This window comes from Oryzias melastigma, linkage group LG18 (assembly GCF_002922805.2).
Source record: "Oryzias melastigma strain HK-1 linkage group LG18, ASM292280v2, whole genome shotgun sequence".
NCBI classification, from domain to species: domain Eukaryota; kingdom Metazoa; phylum Chordata; class Actinopteri; order Beloniformes; family Adrianichthyidae; genus Oryzias; species Oryzias melastigma.
The window spans coordinates 11,321,110-11,344,904 of NC_050529.1; the positions used below are offsets into that span (position 1 = coordinate 11,321,110).

General features: G+C 36.3%; 1 protein-coding gene and 2 long non-coding RNA genes across 11 annotated transcripts in view; 2 read left to right on the plus strand and 1 right to left on the minus strand.

Annotated features, from left to right (window-relative positions):
- LOC112156222 overlaps window positions 1-3,535 on the plus strand; it is a 16,794-nt gene extending 13,259 nt beyond the window's left edge. Inside the window, exon 2 of the long non-coding RNA XR_002920935.2 lies at window positions 3,403-3,535. This is a non-coding gene — a long non-coding RNA (uncharacterized LOC112156222). The remainder of the gene's footprint in view (window positions 1-3,402) is intronic.
- The window catches only part of LOC112156218 (sodium/potassium/calcium exchanger 2), a 69,112-nt gene continuing 46,050 nt past the window's right edge, over window positions 734-23,795 (minus strand). For 5 of the 9 annotated variants that reach the window (XM_036216716.1, XM_024288430.2, XM_024288429.2 and 2 more), the window contains 7 exons: window positions 17,189-17,239; window positions 12,938-13,036; window positions 11,115-11,197; window positions 5,028-5,162; window positions 4,851-4,940; window positions 4,446-4,612; window positions 734-3,719 (listed from right to left, as the gene is read on the minus strand). In XM_036216716.1, the coding sequence (XP_036072609.1) occupies window positions 3,470-3,719; window positions 4,446-4,612; window positions 4,851-4,940; window positions 5,028-5,162; window positions 11,115-11,197; window positions 12,938-13,036; window positions 17,189-17,239 (875 nt within the window). In that variant the 3' untranslated portion in view covers window positions 734-3,469. The remainder of the gene's footprint in view (window positions 3,720-4,445; window positions 4,613-4,850; window positions 4,941-5,027; window positions 5,163-11,114; window positions 11,198-12,937; window positions 13,037-17,188; window positions 17,240-23,795) is intronic. The other 4 variants (XM_024288434.2, XM_024288433.2, XM_024288432.2 and 1 more) reach the window with 1 other exon arrangement.
- On the plus strand, window positions 8,933-14,185 carry LOC112156223. Its single transcript, XR_002920936.2, has 2 exons — window positions 8,933-9,309; window positions 13,968-14,185. It is a non-coding gene; the product is annotated as an uncharacterized LOC112156223 (long non-coding RNA).

Here is a 23,795-nt window from a genome sequence, read left to right on the forward strand (position 1 = left end):
GTCACTGAGACGTTTTCTTAAAACTAAAATTATTTTGCTATTGAATAACTTTCTTGATAATTTTTCTTGCAAGACTTAAAGCAGATGTTTTCTTCAAATGGGACCTTTTTACTTTCTTAAGATTCAATTTTTCCTCTATGAATAAAAAAAGTGATTAAAACTAAAAGCTATAATGAATTATATATATATATTTTTTTAAACTGGGCAAAAAAACAATTTCTTAGCCCACAAAAATTATAAAGGAACCCAAATAATGACTAACTTTTGTTTTAACTTACACTTTTTTTACAGAGATGTAAATGTATATATATATATTTACACCTTTATTGCAAGATAAATAATAACAAAACTGAACAAATGTAATTTATTTTTAGTTGAATTAAACCCCAGAGTTGTAATCTACTGCAGTGAATCAACCAAATATAATAAAATATACGTTTAAAAAATGGTTCAAAGTAAATTAAAAAGTGAGAGTGAGAAAATCATGCAGGAAACTGTTTCTGCTCCTAAAGGACATAAATCTTAGTTATTTGTTAGTAAATTGCAACACTAATAGTGAAGTTGTGTACTGAAATACACAACCATATGATCATTTATTGTGTTTTTCCTATAAAAATATGGGATCCACACATAGTGAGCGAAAGTAAAACCTATTTTCCTGCAAACTTTATGCTAGAATTCGATACATTTCAGATAAAATGCTACATATTCATAATAATTAAATACTCACTTGCATAGTTGAATTATCTTTATTTATTTGTATTATATACTTTGTGTTTTTACATAAAGAGACATATTTCTTTTAAACATATAGATTATATGGTTAATTTGTATCTGTATACAGCGTATGTACATCTTAAATGAATCTTACATTAACACCAAGAAAAAAAAGAACATTTACAGTGCAAGAATGCTCATCAGTGGTTCACTTTCACAGTCTCTTACCCTGGTAAAACGACATTTTTGTGCCACGCTCGTGTGCTGAAGCCACTTGATATTTTTCTTTGCCTTTTTCTGCATTCCTGGTCTCATTCAAATAGACGAATATGGGTAAAAAAAAAAAGAATGTTTGGACCAGAGCAGCCTGAGAAACAAAAAAAAAGGTACATTTTTGGGGATTTGTTTAATCCACTATTACATTCAAATTGTTTAAAAACAGGCGTATTTGCTTTGATGTATAGTATTAATGGGCAAATATGAGGACACCATATTACCCACCAAATTAGATTTTTCTTAAGCTTCGTAAACAAATTAATCAATGTTTAAAAGCCAATTTTGGAACTTTTCCTCCTGAATTCTTTTAAAGAAACTGTAGCCAGAATGTGTGGGCCTTTATAGTACATGAGTCATCACAGAGACCATAAATTGACTCCTCATTATTGTTACATTGATGGGCTGCGTTTATGCTAGTTACTGTATTTTGTTGTGAATCGGTGAATCCGAGGAGGCAATATGGTATTTGAAGCTCTCACTGTCCAATAAAAGAAAACAAACTAAAAGGCATTTTTTAAAATTAATGTGTCTAAAAACGTTGATGATACTAAAGGGCCATCTGCGTACAATACTAAAGTCTTTTTTTCCCATTAAATAGAGCAAAAAAAGGCATAACGAGTACAAGTGAAGCATTTAAACTGCTGAAAAAAAAGAAAACAATAATAAAGAATCAGTGGGGTTTGTATTTACAACAATAAAACCAGCGAGTACTTGGCGTTTTTTTCTCTGAATGGATGCATAAAAAGTCAACGTACAGTACGCGGTTGGTCTAAGCTCTGCTGTACAGTCTGTGGGTAACCAGCCCAGAATCCTCGCATGCATTTGACCTTACACATTCAGAGAATCAATTTCACTATTATTATTTTACAGATAACTCCTATGAAGCTGCTGTACAGAGGCTGTGTTGAGGTAAAAGCAGGTATTCCTGGCCAGCTCTAAGAAGGGAAAAGGGTTATTTTATTTTATTTTTTTTTTTGAAGAACTGGCGCCCACTTTAAAATGTGGGACTTGGACAATAAGAGGACAGCTGGGGTGGGAACAGACGACACATGGTATATTGCTGTAAAGTCTGTGATTTTCCACATTCTATGTAGCTTGTGATTATGATTTGTATGCAGTATAAAACACAGATTTGTTGTTGAAGTTTACATATATATATATTATTTATATATATATATATTTATCAATCTGTCTCTACTTATGGATAGGTTGAAGGAACAGTTTTCCCCAAATGCAGATTGCACACATGCACACCAAAGCACCTTTGATTAGAAAAGAAATTGCACAAATTTGATAGATATCGTTGACCATACATGTTGACAGCTTCTACGTAGAGATCAAGCACTGTTTTGCATTAAGTAGTCATGAAACATCGTTGAAAAAGTTTACATTTTGGTATACAACTTCTTAAATGTAATTGATAGGCTAGTATTCGCCTTCAAATGTCCTTTTATTTATTTAGTTTTTCATGCAGTTAACACCTGAACCTTCTACCTCCAGCAGCGTGACTAGCTAGCTGGTGATTTGAGCCAAGTTCTACGGTGAACGAAGCACTAAACATTGACTAATCTAAGTCAACCATGACGCCTAAACACTGTAAAGTTCTCTTCAGATGTGTTTTTTTGACATTGACTTTATTATGGAGCACTAATGAGCCTAGTAGTACTCATGCATTTTTTTTTTCTTCCTCCGACTAGCATAACACGTTGAAGGCTAGCATATTTCAGAATCAAAAACTGTAATTTGGCTTTTTTTTTAACCTTTTTTTTTGTTTTAAATTAGTGCATGTGACGCGTGACCAGTTCTATAAAATCAGAACGTGTGTGCTCAGTGGAAAAAAAACAAAACAGCAGATTGTCGAGATGGCTTCACGTTAGCTAATACTGCTAATGCTACAGTATGCTATTGCTAGTCATGGTGAAGCCAAAAATAGAAATTCACTTAAGGAAACGTTCAGTGGTGGCTGACAGGAAAGATAGGGACTTGTTACTGAAGTTTAAAAAAAAAAAAAAGACACTAAAAGTAAAAATTCCGCTCAAAACACCCATTCTCCATATATTCTCATGTTCACTCAGTGTGTGCCTTCACCTTCTCAGCTCAGTCACTGCATTTGCTTTAGGAGTCCTCATCACTTGATTCTAGAGAACCTAATGGCATGCATAATACTTCTATTTTTGGCATACGTCCCCCCATTTTACCTGCCAGTGGAATAATAATAATATTAAACAAAATTCACTTTGTGAACCGGCCAAGACAAGGTCTCTCGCCCTTGTTGGTTTAACCACACCCTGGCACTACCTACAGTAATTATTAAAAATGCAGGAAAAATGTCACTTTTTAAAATATTTCTATGCTATTCTCATATGGTTTGTATAATTATTTTTGTTTTTTATTATTCCTGGTGCAAAGGGGTCAGTTGGGAGCGACGAAACGGATGGCTGTTGGGGCGGTGGCGGTGAAGCTCGGCGACGGGCGCTCAGACCGACACCGGGCAGGTGATCACCCTGTCCTCCAGCATGACGCTGACCACCAGGAAGACGAAGTACAACATGAACATGATGAAGCCCAGGAGCTTGCTCATGCGCCACTTGCAGGCGGCGATGGAGATGATGACGAAGAGGAGCATGAGGAAGAGGAGCACGATGGCACAAAACAGCCCGTTGGAGCTGACTTCTACCGGCTTCAGGCCGCTGAAGAAGGACCAGAGGAGCCAGGGGAACGGCAATCTGCAAACACACAGACACCAGGTCCTAAAGGGTGTTGCAATTTGAAGAAATTTCCGGTTTTTACCTCACCATTTCTATTCCAAATACATGATTTTAATCAGAGCAGGTCTTTAGGAGCACTGGATTTGAGTACTCAAAGCTACGAATGATGGTCTAAAGTAAAAAAAATAAATAAAATTCAGGAAAAACTCAGTTCATTTACTTTTACACTTTTGTGAAGGAAAAACAACAATAAAACCTACCTAAAACTAAATCAAGTGTTGTGAAACACCAAATAAATGCATATTTAACTTTATTGTCTTTACATTTTGACTCAAAACAGCAAATAACAACATCTTATAGTACTGTAGTTACCAAAAAATAAATAAAAATTGACCAAACTGTGCTTGTTTTGAATGCACTTAACAGATCTACATTTCTTTTAATTTTTTTGAGTAACTATGAATAAAAAAAAATATGAATCCTACAGATTAATAGGTGCACATGATTATTTTGGCTATGATTTGATATTTTTATTTTATTATATTTGTTATATTTTTGTTGTAGTTTTGCAGAAATATAGCCTAAGAACAAAAAAAATGTGAAATTCCCCGTTATTCAAGAGAAACGTTTTTCTTGCGCAGCTTCATCCTAATATGGATCATTTTAATTATCCATACGATAAAACCTTTGTGTTTTAGAAGACAGTTTTAGAAGTGTCGGGATGTAAAATTGCTGGTGACATACCCAACAGTGATGTCAAAGATGTTGGAGCCCACAGAGCTGGAAACAGCCATGTCGCCCAGACCCTTGCGTGCCACAATGACACTGGTGATTAAGTCAGGGATGGAGGTACCAGCTGCTAAAATAGTCAGGCCCATAATCTCTTCCGTAATCCCAATAGTCTCTCCAACCTGCAATAGGAAAAAAAGAAAAAAAAACATATTTGCTTTGTTTCTCATGAGACGATTGAGGTAAGAAGACAATCTTTTTGTTTTGAGTGAGACAGCTGTTATTATGTCTGAGTCAGTGAGTTATGAAATTCCATCAAATGTCGAGAATGGGAAATAGTAAGTTTTTTTGTGAATATTGCAGAATCAAAAATCTAAATCAGACTTCTTGTCTTAAAAGTAAAGTGAGATGTTTGTGTACCTGGTGAGCCCACCACACCATAAGGTAGGAGAACACTGCGATCCAGCAGATGGAACCCAAAAACGTGACTGGGAAGAACTTCTTGGATGACTGGAAGTTGAAAAGGATAATCAGGGGATTGTTATACAATCATATCAAGCTGATGAGATTTTGTTTTCAAAATCCAGTGCAACACACCGTCTTTCTGACATCAGGCAACGTTATCCACAAGGGGATGACTATAGGCATGATGAAGAGGTAAGTAAAGCGCTTGCGGTTGGATTCGGGCCATGACAGGCTCAGAGGCTGGTCCTCCTCTTCCTCATCTTCAGCCTGAGGAAAAAAGGTAGAGAGGTTTAAAAAGACTAAACAGGAACATTCAAATTTGTGCCTCTCTTATGAAACACGTCAAATTTGCTGGTCAATTAATGAAGTTCAGCAGGACTTGAGATTGAAACTGGATACCCTGTCATGCAAATTGTGTTTGAGGTCTTCCATGAAACCGTAACCATTTTTTTTAATGTCTCACCTTTTGTTAAAGTTGTTTCATCATCATTTAGAAGAATGTAACATCAAATTTAGTCAAAACAAGCCAATGATCATTGAAAATTCCTTCCAGCTACTCAGCTTTACCAACGGTCTGACTATGACCTTTCCATTCCGACCAACCAGCAGGCAGGACTGCAGCTGTAGCACTTCAAAGAGGATAATACGCCACAGAGGCCTGCAGAAGTTGGATGGCAGGGCCTGAAAGCGAGCTGGCCTTTGCTCTGTGGTGACCTTAAGACAGACACGCAGGATGACTGTTGTGGCTGATTGCTCAGAGCTTCAAGGGCTCGGCCTCTCCAGTGGGGCTCATCACTGTAGACTGCTGATGCGGGCTGCACAGGCTGGCCCCTGTGGTCTGACTCAACCTGCTATTGGAGTGGTTAAAGAGCCAGAGACTTTCAACTGTTACTGTTAAATAGGGAAAACAAAAAAGCTTATTAGACTTTGAGTCAATCCCTGATAAAAATGTGGCCGATTATGTGACATGAGTTCAAGAAGACGCTAACCCATGGTGTTCACACTGGACAAGCAGGGAGGGGCTTCTTCTTCTTTTTCTAATGTTCATTAGCGAAAGTCCACCACCTACTGTTTGGCTTGATGAGAAATTCAGGCTTTTTCTTTCACAGCTCTATTCCGATATACCAAAGACTTGGGGTCATTTAATTCCGGTTGAACACAAACCAGAATTTTATTTTCTCCTCCAAGAACAATTTTCAAATGTTTGATACTTCGGACACCATCCATACGTCAGTACCGAATCCAAGTCCCTGATTGGTCAAAGTTTGCGTACGTAGAGCCTGAAAACTGTCTTAAAAATTGTGCGTTAAATTCAAATAAATTTGCATTGGGACGCTTATACGAGAGAATACCGAAATGCACATATACAGATGTTAAAATTGAAGATGGCGTGTTGCAAAGGATGATGTGAACGTAGCTTTGTGCTACCGAACGGGATTTGAACGTCAAATTCGTGTCCACATTCAATGGACACGTTTTGTAAATAAAGCCCAAAAAAAAGGGTCGTACAAACTTGCATAGCGTGAATGTGAGAGGACCAAACTGTGCATATACAGGCATTGACATAGACTTTCTACCGCAAGTGGCCACTTAAGAGCGCGTTGCCGAGGGCGATGTGAACGTAGCTTAAAGGTTACAGCAGCAAATCCCTCTGTGAGCAGAAATGTGCCCTGGTCCCTCTGAATCCAATTATTCAGGATGATAAGGAGTCGTGGGAGCCAGCAGGTACATGCACGCATGTCTGACTAGACACATGGGTGACCCAGAATTAGTTTTGTGCCCTTGAGTGGAGGATATTAGCAAGGAGCAAAGAAAAACTAAATAAATAACAGACACGGCAGGGAGGACGTACAGTAAAAAAGCTGCTGAGAACAGATGTTGCACAGCACACCGGTACTGTCAGAAGAAACTCGATTCAATCTGACCTGTAAAGAAAACCCAGGAGCCAAGCAGAAATCTTTAAAGATGGCTTCTGCACGAATCATGAATCATATGGAGCTTATCCTGCTGTGACAGCTACTGCTGCTCACTATTGCCTGGTAACCTTGGTAATCAGAGCTGCCAAACAAAAGGCAGCGCGTGCATCACTTATGCTTAGCATTTGGGTTTCTCCTCCTCTCCATATCCAGATGGCTGCATTGTTGTCTGTTAAAAGGGTTTGGTGAAAAACCAAAAAAAAAAAAAAAAAAAAAAAAAAAAACCAAGGCTTTAGTCCTGGATTGAATTCAATGCTATTTTGAAGATGTAAAAAAAGCTTTTTGTCATTAACATTTGTAAGTACCCAGGGCAGGATCTTGCTCTAATGTGCTCTTACATTAACTCAAATTCACACAATACTGGAATTCGTCTTGCGGCTTTTATTTTTGTGAACATTTTTCAACTAAATCATGTCTCATGTGTCCCATATGGCTGATGCTCCCCACACCGACGTGGTTCCAAAATGCCAGCCCCCTGGGGGCCTTTCCTGCCCTGTGGTGCCTCAGTTGGTCGCACTGCCAACTCTGTGCTTAAAGGCACTGACTTTTATCAGACACCACAGAGCTGCGAGGGGGCCAACGTGGCATTTGGCAATTTGTTTTCCTTCTGTGGGGAAGTGTTAGCCCTTGTACTCAGCGTGAGGCCACGATGCTACAAGAGTTAAAAGGCGTCCGTGCGTGGGTTTATATGCAGAAGCTGCACACAGTTTCCATCTGATCGGTAGGATTAGTTAATAAGGAAAAACGGACCCTCTTCATGATGCAGAAATGCTTTTCTCAACTCCTTTATTTTGAGTGTAAAGCTGCTCTGTTTAAACATTGAGGAAAGTTGGAAAAACGCCACATTTTGAAACTAGCCTCTAGTGGTCATTTGAGAAACTGCAACATTTCATGATCTGGGTTTGCAACAAATTGAAATAAAATCAATTGTCTGATCTTTGAATAAAATAAAATATTTTTGAAATTCTGGAACCAATAGAAACTATGCATTTTAAAAAGCCACATTTACTAAACAGAAAAAAGGTTTACAATAATTCTGCATTGATAATCAGCTCAATTCTATGTCTAGATGTTTTATTTTTTACAGATGCAAAGAAATGCCATATTTATTTAATTGTATTTATTTATGATTTCTTTCAATATTTTAAAAATATTTTTCTATTTTAAAAATTTGTTTTAAAATTTTCTTTTTTAGATTTTTCAAATGTATTTATTTGTTTTGATTTTTTTTAGAATATTTGATATTTTACAACTTAGTTTCAAATTTTTTAAATATTTTTTCATTTTATTTATAAATGTTTTCCATTTTTCAAATATTTTTTTTATTTTACAGATTTGTTCTAAATATTTTTTGGTTTATGTATTTATTCATATTTTTGTTAATTGAAATATTTTTAAAAGGAATTTGTTTTAAATATTCTATATTTTATTTCTTTGTTTATTCATATTTTTAAAAATATATCAAAAATAAATGTAACAATAAATGAAATTACCTTTAAAGAAAATCTGATCAAATTGCATTATTTAAGACCTTTACGTCACTTTCTTTTTAGAGCTAACTGTAAGTTCAAAAGTTTACTCACAGTAATTCTGCACCTTGATAATCTGTTCAATTTTGTCTGGATTGTCTGCATATTACTAAAGAGAGAAACAAAATCCAACTTTTGTTGTAACCAAATTCAGCGCTTATAATACAGTTTTCATTTTGTTGTGTTTTGTGCACAACTATTATATACACAAAAATGGAACTTTAAGGACTCAAACCAATTAAAATTGTGAATTTTTGGTGTTTTAACATGTTCTTGTGGCTTTTTTCTGATGATGGAAGAGCGTTTAAAGAAAATTAGGTTCATAATTGTATTTCTGAGTATTTGTTTATTCAAATGACGGCAGTTAAAGCAAATTTTGAATGAACTAAGTCCGATAAAACAACAAAATTTGAATAAAAACAGCATAATCCTAATTAAAAGAGCACTGGGAATGCTTTTAGAATAGATAAAATGGTGATTGCACATTCTATTCTTTTTTTTAATGTATTTTTACACATTTATAAGAGGTTAACATTTTTTTCATAGACAGTAAACTTTACTTTTATTACCTTAAGTGATGTTATTGGAAGTTTTTCTGCACTCATGATATTATTTCAAGATGGTATTGGTACATTTTTGAACTTTTGGAACTTGTAAGACACTGAATTAGTCTTATGTGAACTTTAACTTTTGATGTCTCCTGTTTTAGAAATAAAGTTGAGTCTTCATTTATTATTTTTTACTTTGGAAACTGTACAAGAAGCGTGCTTTGGATTTAAATAGCCACCTTGTTGCCCGCTCATGGTTGCCAGGGCGCCAGAGGGGGGTTGAACAATTACCATGATGGAGCCTCTGGTGGCATACGAAGGCGGGAGCTGTTTCCAGCAACTTCCTGGCTGACACAGACAGGTGCGCAGTAGGACACTTTCTAAAAATAGCAGCATGTAGGAATTAGGCATGTCAATAAGCATCCGGGCCTTTGAAAGTCAGTGAGCCGCAGCCGGAGAAAGCTGCTCCTACGGAGAAACGTTATCAGGTTTTCTGGTTTCTTTTTCACTCAAGTCAAACTCACAGCACTTTTAGAGGGAGGTCACAAGCTTTAAGGACACGATGGAGAACTATATTTGAGTTTATACAATCGCAAAAAAATGCTTTATTTATTTATTTTGCTTTTTTTTTACTTATAAATTTGCTTTTATTTAATATTTTTAAAATGTCTTTATTTATTTATATATATATATATATATTTTATTTTTGAAAATATATTTAATTTGATAAATTTCTCTTAAATATCATGTTTTCAAACTTAAAAATACATTTATAATATTTTAAAAATATTAAAATTTATTTATTTCAATTATTTATTGCATACATTTATTTTAAATATTTCTTTTTATTTTATTAATTTACATAAATATGTTTTCAAATTTTCAGAATATGTATTTATTGATAACTTTTTTCACACATTTAAACACTATATTCTGAATGTTAATATGCACACACACTTGTGTGTCGATAATGCACTTTTTTTTGTCAACATACATTATTTTTCAGCTCATAGGGGCTGATTCACATCGATCTAAATGAAGAAATACTTCAACCTCTAAACATATCTTTCAATGTGTCCTTCATCATTAAAGAAATACCACGAGTGTTTTTTAAGGATGTATTAAGTTTAGCATTAGCCAACTAAATTGCATTTTTTACTTGCTTATAAGCAAATTTTAAAAATGATGTTTGTGAATATTTGTTGTTGTTTTGTAATACATAAATCATGTATCGAACCAAAAAGAAACCTATGATCCAAAAATCGAGGTTTGAACCGAATAGTAGGGAAAGAAAATGTTGCAATTCCTCATAAGACCACTGGAGGCAGGTGTCAAACGGGAACAATATACCAAGTTAAAAAAGTCAATAAACAAATATATTTATGGCCTATTATCACAATTTTTTGTCGTTTTTGAGAGGAGGATGTTAATGGAGAAAAGTCTTATGAATATGGTTGTCCTACTTCAGGTGTTTTGCCGGTAAAGTGTTGATTAAAGCTCCACCTTAATGCTTACCCAATGATACAGGGATCCCCATTGTTCCATGGCCTAGAGGTTGTGACCTCTGTTGTGAAATGTCAGAAATGCAACATTCCTACTTTAAGATAAAAAAAAAAAAAAAACCCAAATAGAGATTTTTGTTTGAGTTGTGACTTTCAGGATTAATTTGAAACGTGACGTTCCAGCACCGCCACACCCAGCACATCCTGTGCCACCACCAGCACCCCCCTCCTGCACACGACGCTGAATCACACCAGGTCTGTGCCAGCGCCGTCTGGCGTCAGCGTTAATACCGCCACAACTGCTGCAGGTGCCGCTCTAAGCCGATCTGAGCTTGGCCGCACGTCAACGGCGCCGCGCAGAGTTCTGTGTGCGAGTGCTCGATTCAAGCTCCCAGCGGTGGGCAGCAGCAGGTGAATGAGGAGTGTGATTACAGGACTCGGCTGGGATTAGGCGGGTCTTTGGCAGGCCCGGCTGAAGATGGAGGAACTTGTCTGGGCGCATGCCGGGACGTGATTAGCAGCAGTGGCCAGAGCCACGGCCGCACTCGCAGACGTTGATGAGGGCCATAAAATATTCAGAAATGCCTCCAGATTGAGCTCAGACGTTGATCTAGATGTAAAAAAATGAAAATTTGACTTTTTTTTGCGTGGGATGACGCCTTACCGCTTCCCCCTCCTGCCCGGCCGTCCCATTCATGGGCGGGGTCACCTCCACTTCCACGCTGGAGCTGTTTGGTAGATTCTTATCTGTGGGCAAACACTAAATGTTAGTAATATCAAAACAAATTGGAATTAACTACATTTATTTTTTAATTCTTCTACTGCAAAAATCAGAGACCTTAACACCTCGCTGCACTTTCTTCTCGTCAGATTTAGACTCTACAACACCTGGATACTAATTATTGTTGATTTTAAGTACATTTTTAGGGTTATTTATCATCTGTCAGCCATTTTAAACAATATAATTTCCAGTTTGTTTGATCAATAAAGTTTTTTCTATTCTATTCTAATATTATTTTTAAGCAGAACTTTTATTTGTGCATTTAACAACATCAGAACAGAAGTTTGACGGTAAGCATACATTAACAAATATTTTTTAAGAAGAATTTATCTAAAATTGTGTCTCACTTTAAAATAATTATGGTCTAGAAATAAGAATTGTTGGACTGTTACTTAAAATTTGATACATTTTGGTAACAAAGTGTATAAATGTACCTACTTGAAAGATATAAAAGAATATTTCCAATTACAATAGTAGCTAATGATGATTATATAACTTGTTTTAAAACATTTTACAAAGACATAAAAATTGAAAATCATCATATATTTGATATATTTTACCTTGTTTTGAGGATATTTTATCCAGTGAAGTAGATGACACTAATTGGAAACAAGTATTTCCAGTGCAGCCATTCATTTAACCAAAGAAATGCTTATAAAAGCACAAAAATAAATCTATTAAAGCGACTGGTTAAAAAAATACATTTTCTCCGTCTCCATGTCACTTAGGGGTTTCCACGTGAAGCCACACAAACACACCAGCTTTGATTAAGAGGATAACATGCTAACAAGCTGCCATTAGCATCATTTTGCCTTTCTGATCAACATCTACGTCTTGCTTTGATTGTCCGACTCTGACAGCACTGACGGCGGCCATGAAAGCCGTTTACTCTTTATTCTTGGCGCTTTGAAGTGGGGAAAAAAGCAGATCGTCTTATTCAGATTGGTAACAGTAAATACTTCTTCAAAACAATTCCTGGTATTTATTTCTATGTGAGGTTTTGACAAAAAAAATAGTTAATTGGGAACGATTTTTATGCTCTATTTTGCTTAAGAATTTTTTTTTATTATTTGTTGGTTGTTAAATAATTAAGTATGTGCATCTTATGAGTTCCATTACTAAAAATTAAACACATTTGTGTCACAAAATAAAAATTATTATGCGTATTTATTATATATCTGCTTGTAGAGGAGAAGTGATTAGATAAATGATGAGATTTTGGACGCTGTAAAAAGTGAAACATTGGATCAATTAACAAAAACTGTAATTTGTTACACTTAATATTCATTTTAATCAAATTACATTTTTCAGTTGAGTAAACCATCAACTCAGTATTTTATTTAATTTATAATTATAAATTTTTTTTTATTGATCCATAGTTTCACTTTTTCTAGTGTAAAAATGCAAGTCAGCGTTTCTTTGCAGAACGGTTGCAAACAAAAGCAGCAGGACGCCTTTGGGTCTGTCACTGCTGCTGTGCAAGTGTGAAAACAGCTAAACAGCAGCTAAACTTTGAGTCCCAAAACAACCAACATGGGGGGTTACAACTCGGTAAAGCCTTAGTCACCTTAGGCACCAGTATGAGGGTTGAACCGCAGGATACTGGTACAAAAAAATGTATTTCCCACACAAGTTTACTCATTTTTTGCCTACAGAGAGATCGTATCAACCTGTAAGGGTAGTTGTGTCTGCTTGGTTTATTTTACCTGCACGGCTTGAAACGCCGTTGGCCTTCTCGCTGTCCTCCACTTGGCATTTCTTCTTCGCAATCTTGTGCAAAATGGAGGCCTTCTCTCGAAATTTACCTGGAGGAAAAGGGAAAAAACAAAACAAAGGGTCATTAAAGGGCCAATAACAGTCGACCCAAGCAATACCTTTGTCGACCTGTGATGGGTCACCATAGAACATATTATACCCCGAACAGCCTGTAATGTCCTAATCAGACGGTTTAAAAAAAAAAACCCATCTGGAGCTCACATTCACCCCCTCAGATTAGGAATTTACTGCCAGAGGTTAAAAGATCATCAGCTTAAGACAAATATTCCACTGGCCTGGATCTGAATTTGTAAACCGAGCTGCTGACTTGTAGAAGGTGTGATGCAGGGATGCTTTAAAGTCCCACTTCGATCATCTTTTAGCCATTTTCAAACCATTCCTGATGGTTTTTCAGTTATGATTATGGTACTTTCAGCTAAAATTTAAGAACCTGTGTTGCTTTCAAGGACATAGTTTCAGTACATTAGAAATTAGCCTCTGAGAAGAGCAGGGAGTTTGTGGGAGTGAATTTTCGTTTTCAAACGTCATTTTTTTCATCTGCTCCCAATTCACAGTGATTTGAATAAAAAATAAAATACTCTGAAATACAATTTTAAGCTTAATTTTCTTTATATACATCCTCATTATCAAAAAAATGCTACAAGAAGATGTTAAAAACACCATTTTCTTCAGAGTAGGTCTTTAAGGAGTGTGTTTTTTTAATTCAGTCGGTCCTAGGGAAGAGTCAGAGTCAAATAATTGACCGTTTTTATTGGCACAAATGAAAAATAAAGTACAGAAATAGGAAAACATGATGTAGATCAGGTATTAGTTGTCATTTGTGCCAAAATTCAGAATCTCATCTGCATATTAACTGAACTTTTTAATGTCATTTTTTAAAATCATGCATGTTTCTAATATTTAACCGGAATTGATGCATTTTTGGTCTTTTTTTCATTCATTTTTTCCCTCTAATTTCAGAAAGACATACTGGAGTCAGTTTGACGCAGTGGCCCGTCGATATCTGCTCCACCCAGCCATGTCGACACTGACTGTGACCTTCCGCGGAATCATTAACATTCCCAAGTCACGCTTTGGCCCCCCTCCCATCTCCAACTGCTTTCTTTCTCCCCTCAACCATCCATCTTTTCATTTTCTTTTTTTATTTTTCATCTCCTTAAACCCTCCCACACCCCTCATCCTCCATTTTTTTCTGTCTGTCCCAGTAATATGCATGCAAACACACAAACAATATGCTGCACATTTTCACAGGAAAGCGCCACACATTCCAGCGGATCGGCGCCACTCGGGCACACGTGGAAAACTTATTGGACGAACCTCATGGCTGTGAAGGATCTGAGGCAAATATTTTATGCTGACGAAAGCCACTATGGGGGGTGTTCAGTGATTCTGAAAAGACTGGGACAAATTGATTATAAAAGAAGAGGACAGATGTTCTCCGTTTTATTTTTGGAGCTTAAAGTTGAAAAAAAAAAAGATGAGAATGTCACTTTTTTTCAGGATTTTGCGTTAGGGAAACATCACATAAAAAAAAGCCAAAATCAATAAGTTGAAAAGTTAAAATAGCATTTAGTTATCTGTCTAACTTTATTCAAGTGGGTTTTAAAAAATAAATAAATCAGTTTCTATTCATTCCTTTGTGAAAAATTAAAGTTCTGGACCAAAGCAAACTTTAAAAACAACATTGTTTGTCTTATTTTTACATTTTTTCAAAAATGTTGTTAACGTTTATAAATTGTTAGGCTTTAAAAAAATCCTATTTGACTCAATGACTGTAACAAACCCAGCTATTATGGCTGTAAAATAACATCCCACATAATTAAACCTCCACTTCCGTGCTTGACAGCTTGGTGGATGTTTTTGTTTTTGGTATTTCACTACAGTTTTTAGATCAAATCCTTTCAACTAAATAAAAAAAAGGTTAAATATTGTTTATTTCTGATCATACGTCTCTGATCTTGAGTAAATCAGACTAATCAAGAGTGTTATTTAGACTTTTGGACGTCTCTTAGTTTTCTGTTTGGAGTAATTTTGTGTTCAGCTCAAGTCAAATGCGTTTTTTTTTTTTTTTTTTGGAGCCTGTCTGCAGTATGAGTTGATCTGTATCTCCTAATAACTTCATATGGGTTTCATCGACATTTTTTCTATGATAAAAACCCAAAAGTTTGTTGATTTTTGTTTGGTTTAGACAGTGTTTTTGGATGACTTTATTGATGATAAGTAAATTCTTAATCCTGAGAACTTAAAAAAAAAAATATCCCAAGTGATGATTCTCCCAAGGGGAGATAAAAATATAGTTTATTTTCTTTAAGCATTTTTTAAATCTTCTTGTATGTGTATGCTATTTACACATTTTAGCTTGAAAATAAAGCAATAATTTGAAGTGAATAAAGAACAAATCACATCACAACAGCAGCAACAAAAAATAAAAAGGTTCATGCTTAAAACATTCACAACATTTATGGCCTGAATGATGCTCGTCTGCTAAGTAATGGGGACAAAAAACACAATTTGAGCTGCACAACTGATCAAAACCCCATCATTTATGCCATAATGAAGCCAGTGTGGTTTCTTGAGGGGATGGCGCCGCCTCACGCAGCCCGCTCTGTTTCCCTGTCAGCTCTGCCGGTTACGTAAGCGCTGGGTGGATGAGTCACTCCGGTTTGCCAAATTCAGCAACGTACGTCTCAGGTGTGCGCACCCGCTGCTGGTGTAAGTGAGCACTGAGGTGTGGATGATGTATATTTCAGCAGCGCAGATGGGGAACAAGAATAAATAAAAGAGCGGATGGTGGAGAACGAAAAATCTGTTCTTTTCTTACACGCTCTGAATGTGTGTTCAAGGAGCAAAATAAATGCTTCATAGAAATGTTACACTTGCATAATAAATATAAGGACAGGCGGTATACAAAGGCAGAAAAAATGAACCACTACACACATCGGCACACTAAATAAAAATATATAAAAAAAAACACCAAAAAATATTTAAAAGAAAAAGTCAAAAATCGCACGATTTTGATGATTTGCACTTATGAAATCTGAAGCTACGTTCACACTGCCCTCGGCAACACGCGCTCAAGCAATCACTTTTAATAAAAAGTCTAAGTAAATGTGCAGAAATGCGTGTTTCTGTCTTCTATATTCAAAAGTCTTGAGTTTACGCAAGATTTGACAGCTCTTTTCGGACTTCCATGTTCAAAACTATGGCGTTCACACACAGCTATGCAAGTTTTAACAACTGTTTTCAGACTTTTGTGTTAAAAAAATCTCATGTTTAAGCATAACTACGCAAGTTTTTACAACTGTTGTTGGACAAACCATCAGCTTCAAACAAATACGCAAGATTTTATGACCGTTTTTAAACTTCTGTGTTTAAAACTGCTATCTTCACACATAGCAACACAAGATTTTACAACTGTTTTCGGAGTTCCTCGTTTAAATATCTTGCGTTCACATATAGCTAGTTTTAACAATTCTTTTCAGAAACTATCGGTTACATACAAAGCTGCAATAGTTTTTACGACTGTTTTGGGACTTCCGGGTTCAAAACTCTCCCGTTCATGGAGAGCTGCGCAACTTTTCGAGTACAATGGTCATTGTGCGTGCATTGAAAATTAAACTGAAAATAAATTTTTGACCAATCAGGGGCTAAATTTTGGTAGTGAGGTATGGATGATGTCTTCCCTAATTCCCAGAAGCGCTAACCATTGAAAAATGTATCATGGATCAGAAATGAATTAGGTTTATGCTTGTTTGGAATTATATGACACCAAGTCTTTTATATACCTGAATAGAGCTGTAAAAGACAAAGCATGAAGTGGGATTTTCAACATTTTCATTGCTTTAACATTTTGCTCCAAGCCTCCTTTAACTGTAGGTAGCGAACATGTGCTAGCAAACAGTAGAAAAAGAAGAAAAGCCCCTCCCTGCTTGACCAGTGTGAGCACCATTGGTTATATTTGCGTTCCATAATGAGCACGTTCTTGAGCACGCGTCACATGCCGGGTGTGTACGTAGCTTCAGAGGAAAACTGAAACGCTAAAAGTTTATGCCACAAGCAACAAAAAAAAGTATGCGTTTTTAAAACAAAAATGGATATACCAAAAGAAAAAAAAATAAAGAACCAAGAGGGATGGAAGAGGTCGCATCAAACAGTCAAGTAGTGAAAATGTTGGCGCTTACCTTCCTCAGTCATTGAGTGATAATATTTTAGTTTCCCATAAGTTCCAAGCTCTACAACATCACAGCAAAAGACATGGGTAAGGCAACGGACACACAGAGAAAAGGGAAAGAGTGAACATGACAGAACAAGACACCTCCGCCGCTGACATCACAAACTGCAGGCACTCGCATGAGGAGTGACATGCAGAAAGACCGAGTCAAAACTGAATGAAATCACTGGAAATAAACGTCTCACAGTAAAGCTAATTGATGATGACCCTGCAGATTGCAGAGGTTAAAAAAAGACGTTGAAAAATGTAAAATTTGTTGATCAAAAACAAACTAAAAAGTCAGAAGAAAGCAAACTGGGTCAAACATGCAACAAAAAAGATGAGTCCTCCTCTCCTCGGTGCGCCAGCTTTTTTTTTTTTTTTTTTTTCACCCCTGTAAACTTTCTGATTCAGCATTTTTTTCGCCCTACAATGAAACCCCAACAATTAATTTGATTCCCTTACTGAAGCAGTTCTTTGTGTTTGGGTAAATAGACAGTCAGCACATCTGCATGATGAATTAGCTGGGAAATCAAATCTGCAGCAACAGCTGAATGTGAAGCAGCAGAACACACACTTCTGCCTCCCACACACCCCACTTTCAAACAAAACTCACAACTTTTAGCCGTTCTGTTCGTTTCAACATGTATAAATGCATTTGTAAACATATGGATTTCAAAAATGCTCTTTTTTTGTGTCAAAATTTTAATCATTTCATCTTACTTTATGTAAAACAATGAATTCAGAAGTCAAATTGAACTAATAGAAGACTTGTTTTTGATGGAAAAAAATCTTAATAAATATTATTTTTAAATAAACTATTTTCCCCACTATAAGCCATACTTAAAAACTTCAACTTATTTCAAACAATGTGCTTAATAATGTGGAGCACCTTATATATAGATTAATCCTGGTTGTTCTTACAGATGTTTAAGTGATTTTGAAAGGTACACGACACTGTCAAAATAGCAGCCTGTTTTTTACTAGTTGCTAATAAGGTTGGGTGCTGTATCGTGGATATGCTAACGCAGGTAACGTTCAGAATGTGTTTTTTCATAGTGTGGTGTTAGCGTGTTCACAGTAAAGTTTGTTCCAGCAGTATTAGTCTGTTTTTTATGTGTTCAGTGATACTGTAAACACGCTAGCAATGCTAACGTTTAGCATTGGTGGACTGTGTTTTTTATACTAAAAGATTGGGAGTAAATTTGCACATGTATGTTTGTTTCAGCAGTATTAGTCTGTTTTTTTAGGCGTTGCCAACAAGAAATTGTGTTATTGTAAACATGCTAACGTTGCTAATGTGTAGCATTGTCGGAGTGTGTTTTTTTTTAAGTTACTAAAAAAAATTGGGAGTTAACTTGTTTAAGCAGTATTAGTCTGTTTTTTTGTGTGTTGTATAGGTTCAATGATATTGTAAACACGCTAGCGATGCTAACGTGTAGCGTTGGTGGACTGTTTTTTTATACTAAAAAATTGGGAGTAAACTTTGCACAGGTATGTTTGTTTCAGCAGTATTGGTCTGTTTTTTTAGGTGTTGCCAACAAGAAATTGTGCTATTGTAAATATGCTAATGTTGCTAATGTGTAGCATTGTCGGAGTGTGTTTTTTTAGGTTACTAAAAAAAAAAAGGGAGTTAACTTATTTTGGCCGTATTAGTCTGTTTTTATTTTTTGAGTTTCAAGAAAGGTTATTTGTTGTTGTGAATAGGCTAACACAACTAATGTGTAATTGTTACTAATAAAAAGGTATAAGTGTGATTTTTTTTAATGAGCTGCAAACAAGGTTGTTGTTATTGTTAACATGCTAACGCAGCTAACATATAGCAGTGTCGGATTGTGTTTTTTTAATGTGTTACGAACAAGGTTAGCCTAGTCATAGTAACATTTGTTTTAGTGGTATCTGTCTATTTTGTGAGGTATTGCAAACGAGGTTAGGAGTTATTATAAATACACTAACACAGCTAACGTGTAGCGGTGTCAAACTGTTTTTTTTTTTTTTTATTTTGCAAGTAACTAACAAAAGTGGGGGTTAGCTTGGTCACAGGTATGTTTTGTTTTAGTGGTATTAGTTTTTTTTTTCAATGAATAGCAAAAAAGGTTAGATGTCAATGGGAATAGGCTAATGCGGCTAACGTGTAGTCATGTCGGAATATATAGGCCAAAGATCATTGACAGTGCACCTTATAATACGGTGCGCAATACAGTACCGCTAAGTAAAAATTTCTGCCAACATTCATATTGAGTTTTTCTTTTTAGATATGTCTGCTTAAAAAAATACATATATTTGGAATGTATTTACCAAAAACAAACAGTCTTTTTCAGTGAAATATAAATTTATAAGACATTGTGTTGTTTTCTAAAGAAAAATAAATTAAATTTAACAATAAATTAGGCAAACATGCTTAACAGATTTCATGTTTTTGCTGAGTAAAGTTAATATATATATATATATATATATAAATAATACAGTAATAGAGTAAACATTAGTCTGTTAAATAATGGCTGATAGCACAGCGTGTTTTGGCCTTTTAGGACCAGCCTAATGCACTGGTATAGGCCCATCCTCGACATTATAGTATGGTTCAAGTGGACTGACCTCACAGTCCACACAGACAGACTAATATGCATCCTTGTGTCAAAGGCATTCCTGGAAACCTTACTTTGCTCTGCAGTGAAATGCTTTCTGGAGGTCCAGACATTAAACCACATCATCAAGTCTGATGGTGTGGTTGATGGAGCTAACTCCATCTAACTTCAAGGAGTTCTTTGGAAGGACACCTGCCAAAGAGCCCTGGAGAAGATCTAATTAGAAAACTTTTAAGTAAATTAAAGTCAGCCCTACAACGAGGAAGGATGACAGGCCTTATCTGTGGTTTCAGGTAGGACCAGCTTGTTATTTGTGCTTTGCATTATTAAACATTTAGAGAGAACAGTTTAAAACCCTTTCCTGTTTCCTGTATCCTTCTTATCTTAACGTAATAATTTAAAATTGATGAAATTTCTTAAAATATATATTAAAACTCAGCTTTAAATCTCTTGAGAGTCCATTTAAAGTTTAGGAACATCAATCTATGATTAAAGTTTGTTGATTTGGGGTTAATTTTAACATGAAAACTCATTCCGATCATATTTTGATCTATTTTAAAAGCGTTTCCAGTCGTCTTTTCATTATGTTTATGTCGTTTTTGGTCAATATTTTAAAAATGTATAGTTTTCTAGAACATAATTTCTACAGAGCAGAAGAAGTTCTTTAGAAATTTGCCTCTGAGTTGTGGGTAGCAACCCTGCCACTCTTCACTGTTGCTGAGAGCTCTCTGTTTACACACTGTCCCACTAGCTTACAGCCACTCACACTTGAAACAAAAATGCTGAGCGATATTGGAGCTATTCAGTCATACAGTTTTGAGCCAGATGCCACTTCGGATGAGGTAAACGAAGACGTACATGTATCGTGTTGTTTGCATGTGGATGCATAGGAATGGAGCACAGCAGGGAGCTAGTGGTCCACCCACAATATTTTCTATGTCACAAAGTTTGTCGTCTGCTTCTGATTCACAATGATTTGGATAGAGAAATGCCCAGAAATGCAATTTTAAGCCCAATTTCCTTTATATATGTCCTCCATCATTAAGAAAACGCCACAAGAACATGTTAAAAACACCATTTTAATCGGAGTGGCTAAAACAAAGAGTGCAATTGGACTTGAAGTGGCCTTTTCATTAAGTTAGACTTGATTTCGGCTTCAGTTGAATTGAAGCTTCAGTTTTGAAAGTTAAAAAAAAGAGAGAAAATTATTATATAATGACATGATGGTGCACTTCATTGAAGAAATTTGAATTTGAATCCTTTATCCTTTACTTACAAGTTTGCATCTGAAGTCCAATTAACTAATCAAATTGCAGCGTTTTAGAAACAAGTTCTCAAAATGTCTGGACTTTAATGATCAAATAAAAAGTCGAAAAAAACTCTCAGTGGTTCAACTTAAGTGCATTAAATGGTCTGATTGATTGTTACTGGAGCCGTGGCTTCAGTCATTGAGACAGAAAGCATAGAACTGATTCAATTATTAATTGAGCTTTCCATTTGTGAAAAACAAGAAGAGCTGAATAAATTTCCTACTAAATGCAAAAAAAAAACTCCCAAAACTTGAAAATAAAAGCCTAAATAAAGCAGTCTAACTGAAAGGTTAGATCAATAGGCCGTAGAAATTACATGGTAGAGTTGAAGAGATCATAGGTTGGGCAAAAAAGGCTCAATTTTACCACCTATCAGTTATAATGTGGTGCATATGAATACAAGCAGGTAATTATAGGAAAAAATCAACAACACTTAGCCTATAAAAATTCTAAAAGGAGTGCAAACTCTGTCGAAAGAATGCCCAACTGAGAGACTCTTGTCTTTTCTGTTCACATGGAGAAGGCTTACAGTAAATGGACTACCCAGAAGCCGTCATCCATCACGCTGATATCTGACTCTGCCTACCAGTCGTTGAACACTTTGGTCTTGTGCATGTGCAGGATTACCGTACAAATCTCATGCCGGATGTGAGACCTGGCAGCGTTGAGAACTCTGTCTAATGAGAAGAAATGCATCTCATTGCAGAACTCCTCTACAGTGCCCTCCGACAAGGGCCTCAATCCAGCATGATTAGGTTATTTCGATTTGAAGTGCAGAAACGCACTGGAAGGTAAGCCTCCAACTCAGGTCTGTTTGAGGGCAATTACGCCAAGACCCAATCAGTGCACTTCTGAGTTTGCCCCGTGCAGCTGGAGAGAAAGAGGCTTGTTGTTGTTTACCGCAGAACCTCTTGTCCTTGTGGTGTGACCTCAAAACCCTCTGGTGAGCCATGTGTGAGAGCTGCGTGCATGTGTGTGCATGCCCGCTCTGTCTGCTGGGGGTTGGGGAGTGCTGGGGCAAATTTGCAGTCTGTGCAAAAGCAAAAAAAGGCTTTTAACATTGATTATTTCAATCAAGCCATGTGGGGTAGCACAGAGGGCGAGACAGGAGGTCTGGCATGTGTGCGTCGGTGTGTGTATTAGCGCGTGATCCTAGTGTGGTTGCAGGGATGATGGACTGACAGATGCTTGTTGGCTGGTCACAGTTACATAACATACTGGAAAGGTGATTATCTATCCAAACAAAATTAAGGCGTGCAAAGCTTTAAGGGCTTATCCGCTTGATAGGAAGGGGTCAAAAAGCACATTTAACCTGTAAAGAAAGATGTTTAGGGAAATACGCTGATTTGCTGGGAACAGGACAAACCCAGGAAACAGCTGCCCAGACAGCATCTCTGCCATGGCGTTTCTATTTAATGAACACAGAACAATTTGTTCTTCCAATTTGTAGTTAAGAGCATTTATTGTTCCAATGGTAGCTTCAAACTGTGACCAACAGTTTTGGCTTTGAAGGTACATAACCCTTAAAATAAAACAAAATATTTCAATATTGGTTTATAAAAAAGTAGCACCTAAAATAAATAGTCTTCCATCCATCCAATTTCTTATATCCCTTCTGGGGTAACAGGATTGCAGAAGTCCATCCTTGCTACTGTTGAGACAGGTCGCCAGTCTGTCGCAGGACCATTATAGTCTTTGTGTCTTGAATTACAGTTGTCTACACTTGGACTGTATGTTTCGATTGCATAGATTTTTTAGCAAGCAGTCTCCATATATATTCTCATATCACATCTAGACCAAGAGATGAAGTATCAGCTGGGTAAAACAATTCCTTTCTTTGATTATCAAAAAAAAAATTAAAAAAAAAAGAAATTGGAAACCTACTTTCTGATGCCCTCTCCCTTCTGGTTTATAATTAAAATGTAGGCTGTCTGTGTTTGCCAACTGATGAATCTGTCCTCATCTGGGGTTTAAATCCCCCAAACAGAGGATTTTTCGTCTGGAACAGCAGTTGTGTTGATGTAGTGATGTGATCCAGCCAGTTCAAACTGGCGGGTAGATTCACGCAGAAGCCATTGAAATGTCGGTCGAGTTCTACGTCCTTATCGACTGGTCGTCCAAGACAAGAAAAGGTGCGCCATTGGCTGCAAAAGCAACTGAAAACTGGTTGATGTAGACATCTCAAAGTTGGACATGTTTCAGACCGTACACTAAGACCTGCACCAAAATGATAGTAAATTTCAAATTATGTCTCTTGGGTCTCACGTGAAATAGGTCAAGAATGTGCAAAAACAGAGAATATTTTAACTACTGAAATAAGCTGACGAGAATATTCAGTAAAAATGTTCATCTAATGTAAGATGGTTGTAAGCTTTCACTTGAAGGAAATGGTGGAGAAGAATGGAGAGGATGAACACCTGAAACTGGGCTGGTGATAGAATGTAGATAACAAGTTTTAACCCTTTAACACATGATGTCATCAGTAACATCTAAATAATACACTCTTTGACATACCGCTTGTTGTATGTCACAAAACCATTTACACAATCACCGTGACTCAGCTAATTCTGACTTGTAGAAAACCAGCTTTTTATTTTAGTTATATCACAAATGTAAAGTGTTGCATAAAAGGCACAAAGAGGCTTTTCACTGCTTCAGAATCCACTGCAATTAATACAATTGC